Source organism: Clarias gariepinus, chromosome 21, assembly GCF_024256425.1.
Source record: "Clarias gariepinus isolate MV-2021 ecotype Netherlands chromosome 21, CGAR_prim_01v2, whole genome shotgun sequence".
NCBI lineage: Eukaryota > Metazoa > Chordata > Actinopteri > Siluriformes > Clariidae > Clarias > Clarias gariepinus.
Window position 1 is genome coordinate 7938647 of NC_071120.1, and position 9444 is coordinate 7948090.

General features: G+C 40.5%; 2 protein-coding genes across 4 annotated transcripts; one reads left to right on the forward strand and one right to left on the reverse strand.

The window, feature by feature from the left end:
• Positions 1-136: 136 nt before the first annotated feature.
• On the reverse strand, positions 137-5284 carry ogfod2 (2-oxoglutarate and iron-dependent oxygenase domain containing 2). Of its 2 annotated transcripts, none has more exons than XM_053481695.1 (7): positions 4967-5284; positions 2619-2675; positions 2157-2267; positions 1968-2067; positions 1522-1646; positions 999-1256; positions 137-890 (listed from the first exon to the last, which is right to left on the reverse strand). In XM_053481695.1, the coding sequence occupies exons 1-7, from the start codon at positions 5078-5080 to the stop codon at positions 636-638; spliced, it is 1020 nt and encodes a 339-aa protein (XP_053337670.1). In that variant the 5' UTR covers positions 5081-5284; the 3' UTR covers positions 137-635. The 2 variants fall into 2 exon arrangements, with proteins under 2 accessions (XP_053337670.1, XP_053337671.1); XM_053481696.1 differs by lacking the exon at positions 4967-5284 and adding an exon at positions 4570-4945.
• A 366-nt stretch (positions 5285-5650) lies between these two features.
• On the forward strand, positions 5651-8459 carry zgc:113436 (uncharacterized protein LOC503528 homolog). Of its 2 annotated transcripts, none has more exons than XM_053481693.1 (8): positions 5651-5929; positions 6421-6614; positions 6701-6812; positions 6896-7037; positions 7130-7184; positions 7272-7511; positions 7619-7735; positions 7863-8459. In XM_053481693.1, the coding sequence occupies exons 1-8, from the start codon at positions 5761-5763 to the stop codon at positions 8115-8117; spliced, it is 1284 nt and encodes a 427-aa protein (XP_053337668.1). In that variant the 5' UTR covers positions 5651-5760; the 3' UTR covers positions 8118-8459. The 2 variants fall into 2 exon arrangements, with proteins under 2 accessions (XP_053337668.1, XP_053337669.1); XM_053481694.1 differs by having other exon boundaries at positions 5763-5903.
• The last annotated feature ends 985 nt before the right edge of the window (positions 8460-9444 follow it).

The following is a 9444-nucleotide window of genomic DNA, read 5'->3' on the forward strand; positions in this document are numbered from 1 at the left end:
AATATGAAGCCAAGCTGAGATACTTTTATTATTATTATTTTTTTTTAAACGTCACACTGCCATGCAGGATGTGTCAAGGAGTTTACATGACAATGTATAAATCCTATTATTTCCATAACAATTGCATTTAATTCAGTTTTATTTATATATCACATTTAACAAACGGTCATCGTCACAAAGCAGCTTTACAGAATGAAATATACTGTATAACGAGTGAGGAAACGATATGGTCTGATGATGATCATTATGTCCCTGAGGGCGATGGTGCTGAAGGAAAAACATCCTGAAGTGACACGTCAGAAGATTCAGAAGATTTAAGCCTTAAAGCTGTAGGAATGCGATTGTTGACTTGTTTAATGAACAAACTAAAGGAAGTTGGCAGATTTTACAAATACAATGTGATCCGAGGATTTTTGTGTTTCATTTGTTTTTGACGCAGAACCCTTTTCATTAACACATAAGAAGGTGTATACAGGATGTGACAGTTCAAATTCGAATTCAAATTTTATTTGTCACATACACAGTCATACACAGTACGATATGCAGTGCAATGCTTGCATAAAATGCAGTTTGCTTTCATTCATTGCAACTCCCACTTAATAAAGCCAAACCGCTCCTTTAAACTTTACAAACACTCAAGTTAAAGCGCACAGCCCAGCGTCCTCCTGGGTGAAACCGTCCCCGTAGCCGTCGCTAGGCTGCAGTCGTGGCGTTCGGTCGCACATGGGGCAGAGGCGGTTCCTCTGGCGCGACGCCCGCATCCAAATCACCAGGTTCCAGCGGCACCCAGATGTGATGGGCAGAGCGCCGTGCATCTGCTGTCCACGGTGGAGCAAGGCCTCTGTCACGTGGTGCTCCACTTCCACACACTCCGTCTCGCTCAAGGGCACCTGCATCATCACACACACACGTTAACTCCTTTGTAACTCGTCTTTGTAAAGTGTGTCAACACTATACTTAAAAATGTGCCTAGTGCTTTCTTGCATTTCTTTTTTTACCTGTCTCATGTCCCCGAAGTAGAGGTTGCCTTCAGTGAAGTGTTTTCCGAGTGAGAGGTTTAGAGTGACCTCAGCGTTATCGTAGTGGTAGCTGAGGTCCAGGTCTTCACCCAGCGCGTATTTCACGATAAAGGCCTTGTGGCTGTCCAGCCATTTCCCTCCGCAGTCCGGGTACAGCAGCGCGCACAGGGGCTTCAGGTACAGCTCTCTCAGCGGAGCAATCAAACCCTCGTCGAACCCGAGCTCGTTCAGGAGGATCTGCGAGTGTAAAGCTCATAAGTCCTGTGGGTTTTTTTTTATTATTATTATTTATACAGTGAATTGCTGGTCTATTATCTACAGGGAGATTCGACACTATACAGAGAAACACACAGATGACAATTAGAAACAATTATAGTAAAACCTGGGATTGTGAGTAACTTAAACGTAAGCGTTTTGCAAGATGAGCAAAATCTTTTAATGAATCTTAACTTGATAAACGAGCGAGGTCTTGAAATAAAAGCAGTATGTATAAGAAAAATACCCCGTAGTTGTTCATGGTGTTCGGTCGACCCTTTGGAGCCTCGGAGTGCTCGAAATGCTCCAGCTCTTCTAGCAGATCATTGCAGAACTCCTGTGTGAACACCGGGAAACGATACACCCTGGGTGCTGCAAACAACACGTACACAAACACACACACACATCTGCACCGTTGGTGTATTCGTAGAATATTTTTTGTTGTATGTGTTACAGTATACAATATGCACACCAATAAATCAGTGTGCACACACATTCACAGTAAACTGTATTCAAGAAAACAAAGGTGTGTACATCCTTTGGGCAACATGTACAGTGTTTCATATTTCACAGATACGCATGTTTAAGACAGTAACCGTAAACAATGTAAATAATTTTAGCATTTTTGGTTGAATTTATGGGGATGCAAACATTTGCACTCAAACTTCTTCACACCAAGACCTAAAGACATACCAGCCTCTATGGTGATGAGCTCCAGCATGCCGTCTGTGCTAGCGCCGTCTCCACGACTGTACTTCACGATTTCTACAAACTCAGGAGCCAAGTAGGATTCCTGCACAGGAAAAACGACATGTAGCATCACATGACTGTAGCCAACGCTGATTACTACATACTGCAGAGCTCCTGGTTTTAAATCTCTACCTGTAAGCTATATACGTGCTGATGAAGGGGTTTGTAAGTCTCCCTGATAATTGATTTTCTCTTTGCTGACTGTGCGGAGAGATCCCGGCGCCTCTCGACTTCAGCGCGGATCTGTGAGGTGATGCGACAATGTTAAGATCAATTTAATTCACAGCCATGTGTTCTGTCAATCCTCAAATCTGATTGGTATGGATTAAATTTTATTTTAAAAAACTGCTTTCACAATCAGATTCAAGTGATGAGAGAACAGCTCTCTTCTACGCTAGCTGGCATTTCGTAAAAAAAGAAACTTGTGTTTTTCTGTATAAATGAATAAAAAAAATACATGCTTGTAATGACAAAAAAAATTTGCTTTTTGTCATTTATAGAAAAATTATTAAGTTTGCTTTGGCAAATTAACTTTACATGCATATAATTAAACATTTCATTATTTGGGGACAAACACTTCCAGAATTGACTCACTTTTTCGAGAACAGCATTGTACTGGGTGTCAGTGGTACAACCCAGCGACTGGAGGATCTAGTATGGGATTAAAACCAGAGACAGTAAGCATTAGAAGTGTTCGCTGTTAGAAGCTTGTACAGACTGTACTTACTGTAGTTAATTTGAAATACACTGGATCTATATCATGAATTATTAACCACACAATTTCAAATATTAAATCTAGATTGTGAATCATTAGAAGCTTCCAGAATGTAAATTTTCATGGATCATGAAAGGATCCAGCAAATGAACTATCAAATGACTCCAGATAAATCCAGATGTGAGCTTTGGAAGATTCAGGATCCAGAATGTGAATTACTATGAGCTAAGGATCCAGAATAAAAATTACTGTAAGACCCGGATGTAGAATTTGAATTATTATATAAACTCATGACTGAAACAAGTGAGCAGGGAAATCTGGAATGTGAATTATTAATAACTTGAAATCTATGTGACTGGCTAAATTATTAAAAAAGCAGAGCCTGTTATGTCAACAGAACCAGAAAACAAATAATTCGAAATGATTTGATTAATAATTAGGAACGCAAAAAGCTTTAAATAGAACACCTGACGTGAGGATTTAGAATGTGAATTATATTTGAGAACATAAGAATCTGATTCATACAATAAGCCCAAATACATGTCTAGAAGCTGGCTAGAAGCTTGAGCGTATGCATTATTAGTTACCCAAAAAATCTGAAATGAAGGTAGAACACATGACACTAAGAATTAAACATTAGGATGTTCAAAATGTTCAAAAAGACCTAGAATATGAAAATCTGTTAGCCTGAGGCTCTAGAATAGATGCAGAACAAGATGTCCAGTGTATTATGTACTGTGTATGAGCAAGTACATGAATTTTAAATGACATGAGAATCAGAACTATTTCACCCGGTGATCTAGAATAGGGATAAAACCAAAAACCTAGTTATGTAAATATCTGGAATGAAAGTTATTACAAACACAAAAATAAGCAGAAATGAAACAATAGAGAAAGATGAGGAACCTGTAATCACTGGAATGTGAATTAGCAGTGACGGAAGTATGTAAAATAAGAAAAGAAAACGCAACCTAAATCTAAGGATTTAAGGATCTAGAATATAAATCGTAAGTGTCAACGGTGAGGGAAGTAGGGCTGTGTATTGGCAAGGGCCTCACGATGCGATACGTATCACGATACATGGGTCACGATACGATAAATCACGATATATTGCGATACAATACATATTGTGATATATTGCAATAGTTTGTATTAGTATGTGTGTCACATTATATTGACAACTTGATAAAGTAGGCAGACGAATTAAAATTCCAATTCCAATTTATTTTCCATCCATTCCAATTCGTTAGAACGGCACAGTGTGATTGAAGTCCATATTGTTATAAAACACAACACTTAAACATTCAACTAAAATGTATATGCCACTAAAGTTACATATAAATTAAATAAACAATTTATAAACTAAAATAAATTTAAGCAAAAAAATTTAAGTTCATCAAGTAAACATAAAACTGGAACATAATGCTCTAATATGAGGTATTCATTGTCACCAAACTGTTAGACCAAAAACACTCTTGCCTCCAAACTATTAGAAACTTAAGTGTAGTATCGATACTTGAGGTTTGACTATCGATACACTATCGTAAAAGAAATTATCGCGATAGTTAGATGTATCGATATTTTTGCACAGCCCTAGAGGGAAGTATTTTAAGTGGAACAAAAGATGCACACAAATGATCTTTAATACAACTTAATATAAACCTTAAATTATTATTATAAGAATTATGAATTATTATAAGACTCGGAATCCAAAATGTGAATTATTATAAGACTAAAAATCCATAATGTAAACTATTGTAAGACTAAGGATCCAGAATATAAAGTAAATTATTATAAAGCTAAGGATCCAGAATGTAAATAATTATAAACCTCAGTATCCAAAACGTGACCGATCATACGACTCCAGATGGATCCAGATGTGAGTTTTGGAAGCTTCAGCAATGTCACTTATTATACAGTAGATGTGAGTTATTAGAAGACTGAGGTGGCAGAGTGTGAATTATAGAACGTAAGACCCAGATGTAATTTTTATTAAAGATTCAGGTTCCAGAATGCGAATTATTATATTATTATAAACTATATATATTATAACTCCAGATTAATAAAAATTCCAGAATTACAAACGACCCAAACCAAGAGAGAGAACCTAACAGATGACTGGAGGATCTGGAATAAAGGCCCATCATATCCAGATCTTTTACAATGTTTACGTCACTGTGTTGAGATACAGAACGTTCCAGAACGCTGAGACTCCGCTCTCACTCACGTGCTGATACTCCGTGTTAAACTGCTCCTCTGAGGTGAACCGCACGTGCAGCTTGTACTGCTCTAGAAAAATGTTATCAGTGTAATAACAGCTGCACGTGCAGAATCTCTGCATTGTCGCAGCAGTGATGAGCCAGCGCGTGACACTAACCAAGTCTATTTAATACCTACATCATTATAATTATTTAACTTTTCGGCGCATATTATACGCAATAACTAAACTGTATTCACAGATTAGTAAACGTGTTTGTTTAAATAATAAGATTAAAATGTCCGGATCTAAAAACAGCTGCAGCTAAATTCACATGAAGTTGATTTGTTTTGGTCCGACATTTTAATATGTCCGAGCGGAAACATAATCACAATAATTATTATTGTCTTTTTATTCTTACACGTTATTATTTATTATTATTATAAACGTTGATAAAATGATATAGAAATAGAAAAGAGATTTCGTACAATGTGTCAATAGAATTTTCTCTCATTTATTTAAGTTACAGTAGCGTTTTAGTTAATTTTTTAGTTTATTGCAGAATCCCAAATATGTTATTATTAAGTGCACTAGTTAGTGCGCTAGGTAACAGCATTCACACGCCCTCACTCACACTTCTATAACCGTAATGCTGTGATTAGGGATCGAGCCGCCGCACTTCCTGGTCCGTCCCTCTATCTGGTCCGGGTGAAACGGTTCTGTCGTGAGGGGGAACGTAGCGGATGGTATCCGGTACTGTGTGTTTGTGTGTGTGTTGTGTGTATGTGAGTGTGTGTTGTGTGTGTGTGTGATGCGGAGGCGCGATGCTGAGTGTGGAGTCGCTGCAGGTGGCGGAGGAGGAGGTGGTGGAGTCGAGCTCCAGCCGTCTCGGTGATATCTACACACTGGTGGCTGAGGGCTGCTACCCGCGCGCCATGAACCCCGTGCGCAAGAAGAACCTGAAGCGGTACGCGCGCAAATTCACCCTGGACGGTGAGCGCGCGCGCGACTCACTCACTTAATCACTTGTAGACCTTTATTTATAGACACTGTGTCTCACTATCTGCCTGTGTGTCTATCTGATTATCTATGTCTCACTTCCTGTCTGTCTGTCTATCTTTGTGTCCCCCTATCTACCTGTCTGTCTGTCTGTCTGTCCATCTTTGTGTCCCCCTATCTACCTGTCTGTCTGTCTATCTTTGTGTCCCCCTATCTACCTGTCTGTCTGTCTATCTTTGTGTCCCCCAATCTACCTGTCTGTCTGTCTATCTTTGTGTCCCCAATCTACCTGTCTGTTTGTCTATCTTTGTGTCCCCCTATCTACCTGTCTGTCTGTCTGTCTGTCTATTTGTGTGTCCCCCTATCTACCTGTCTGTCTGTCTGTGTCCCCCCATCTTCCTGTTTGTCTGTTTACCCTCCTGTCTCTGATTATTATCCTCATTGGCTGCTTATCTCTGTCTTTGTCTCTCTCTCCCTCCCTGCAGACGGGCGTTTGTACTATGTGGGGATGAAGAAGGAGGAGAAGCGCGAGGTGGTGATCGACGCCGAGCGGAAGCGCCAGATCTTCCTCGAGTGTCACTTCAACGAGCTCGGCCACCACCTGGGACAGAAGAAGACAGTGCACCGCATCCAGAGCAAGTACTACTGGCTGGGCATCGTCAAGGATGTAGTGGACTGGGTGAGCGCATGCATGTGTTTGTGTGTGCCTGTATGTTTGTGTGTGTGTATGTTCCTGTCCCTGTAGTAACCGATGTCTTCTTTTAGATCAAAGTGTGTGAGACATGTCGGCACGCAGAGCGGAACAAAAACATGGCGCAGACGCCGAGGCCACTGAAGGTCGACGGCCCCTGGGACACCGTTACCCTGGACATAATGGGTACGAACCCAGTCAACCTTCCTGCGTGACACACAAGTCTGCACTTTGTAACTGTGTGTGTTTGTGTGTGTGTTTGAACACAGGCCCGTTCCCTTGCACTACACATGGAGGAAACACACACCTAGTCATCGTTACAGATTACTACAGTAAGTGGCTGGAGGCGTTTCCTGTCCAGAAGAGAGACTTCCTGTGTGTGGCGCGATGCATTTCGTCAACTGTTTATCGGTAAATGATAATTGTTAACTGTTAGACAAACTCTCATAATGAAATGTTCCTGTGTATCATCATTACAGTGTGTGTGTGTCTGTGGGTTGCAGGTACGGTTCAGTAAAAACCATTCTCTGCTCTCTGAACGCTGATTTCTGCGAACAGGTTTGTCTTTTTTTTTTGTGAGTAATACTTATCAACTCTCAGCATCTAGAGTTCTTTCCTGAACCATCCAGAGGTGTCGTGTCGTAGGTGAGCAGGCAGCTGAGCGAGCGCTGGGGTTTGCAGCTGAAGCTCCAGCACAACGCCCTCCTGGAGCGCTCCAACCCTCTGCTGAAGGACACCGTCAAGCAGGTGGTGGCAGAGAAGCAGGCAGAGTGGGACGATTTCATAGATCCCGTTCTGGCGCTGTTTAGGATGTCGGTGAACCCCGAGACCAGGTTCACGCCCTACTGCCTGATGTTCAACCGCAAAGCCAGCGCGCCCGGTCAGGTAGGAGGATGAGATCTGAGATCTGGATACGAGAGCGTATCATGACGGTTAAATCTAAACTGATAACATCGATAACGCTAATCCTGCCGTATCACTTTGTCTGCCAGATGAAACTGGATTTACTAAGTTATGAGCACGATGCAGCAAACGATTCCCTCAGCGAGGAGCCGGATAACAGCTTCGTCTCGTCCATCAAGGAGCAGCAAAATCAACTCCAACAGATGGTACGTACTGAGATACAGTATCTCGAATGACATGTATGTGGTGATACTTGAACAAGAGGTCCATGCAACAGGGTTTTTAGGAGTAACATGTAGTAATAGACATGAACTCGAATTCGTCTCCTTTCAGGTCTTTTCAAACATGAACTCCGCGTACAAGCAGGAAAAGAAAAGTGCCAAACGGCGAGGCAGGAACGTCTCCTCCATAACCCTGACCGTCACCGAGCCCTTGTGCCCCGCTGACGACTCGCCCTCACCCAAAAGACTGAAGGACGACCTGTTCCTTACGTTCCCTGTCGAGACGGTGATCAGCGCAGTTCAGGTGGTCACGGAGGAGGGAAAGGACGCTCTGGAGTACGTGCTGCCAGGACCTGATGTCCACTGACGGCAGCGATTAATAACTCATTAGGTCAAAGGATACAAGTGTCAGTGTATGAGAGACTGATTGTAACGGCCCGTCTCATAAGGTTCAGCTGTTTGTGACAGCATCGGCGCTTATAAAACAGGGCAGGATGTTATTTGTTACAGTCTTTTTGTATATAATGCATCGCTTCAGTAATGGCTGAAGGATTTATTTTTTTTTTGGTGGCTGAATTTTCCCAGAATCTTTTTTTTCATCATGTTGGCTTTTAGGATAATAAACACTAATGTATCAGCACTGTTTCTGTTTGCACCTTCTTTATATTTTTCTTGTGTTATTTGAAATTAAAAAGTAAAATTATGTGTCCTAATGCTCCTGTTTAATATATATACTTGTATGTATATATGCCCTGCAATAATTATACTCACTGTCCACTTTATTAGGAACAGCAGAGAAAATTTTTATCTTTTGTCACTTTGACTGTCAGATGGGTTGATATATGTATATAAAGTACAGAGTCAGCCAATAAATGTATACACACTTCAGGAAAAGAAAACTTTGTATAACTATTTTAATCCAATCTTTATTGCTATATGTTATGTGTGTTTATATTTTGTATATATGACATGATTATAATATATTATATACTATGATATTAATATAATATACAGAATCAATCCATCATAGTATTTTTTTCCTGAAGTGTCTCTCTCTCTCTCTCTCTCTCTCTCTCTCTATATATATATATATATATATATATATATATATATATATATAAAACAGGAAGATCCCATAGGAGCTGCAGTTTTGGAGTTGCTCTGAGCTGGCAATAGTGGCCAAGGCTCACTGATGCACATGAGGAGTAAAGGCTGGCGTGTATAGCCCGATCCAATAGAAGCGCTAGTGTAGATCAAACTGATGAAATGATTAATGTTGGTTGTAGTAGACAGGTGTCGGAACACACAGCACATTGGTTAATAATGATTAATTAAGTATTATGTTTATATAATATGTATTAAATAAGTATTGTTAAGTATAATTTACATTTGGACATTTGGCAGACGCTCTTATCCAGAGCGACTTACATTTTTATCTCATTATACATCTGAGCAGTTGAGGGTTAAGGGCCTTGCTTAAGGGCCCAACAGTGGCAACTTGGTGGTTGTGGGGTTTGAACCTGGGATCTTCCGAACCGTAGTCCAATGCCTTAACCACTGAGCTACCCCTGGCTAATGAAGTATTGACCTACTCAGTTCTGTTATGGGGGCAAAAGGAGGCCACACTCAATATTAGGAAGGTGGTCATAATGTTATGGATGAATTACTGTAGATTTAACACGTCTGATTGTTCC

Coding starts and splice junctions, on each gene's coding strand:
- ogfod2 (XM_053481695.1), bottom strand. CDS start 5,080: ATGCAGAGATTCTGCACGTGCAGCTGTTATTACACTGATAACATTTTT. Junction 2,676..4,966: donor TTAACACGGAGTATCAGCAC/GTGAGTGAGAGC, acceptor ATCCCATACTAG/ATCCTCCAGTCGCTGGGTTG. Junction 2,268..2,618: donor ACAATGCTGTTCTCGAAAAA/GTGAGTCAATTC, acceptor ATCACCTCACAG/ATCCGCGCTGAAGTCGAGAG.
- zgc:113436 (XM_053481693.1), top strand. CDS start 5,761: ATGCTGAGTGTGGAGTCGCTGCAGGTGGCGGAGGAGGAGGTGGTGGAG. Junction 7,185..7,271: donor ACGCTGATTTCTGCGAACAG/GTTTGTCTTTTT, acceptor GTCGTGTCGTAG/GTGAGCAGGCAGCTGAGCGA. Junction 7,512..7,618: donor AAGCCAGCGCGCCCGGTCAG/GTAGGAGGATGA, acceptor TTTGTCTGCCAG/ATGAAACTGGATTTACTAAG.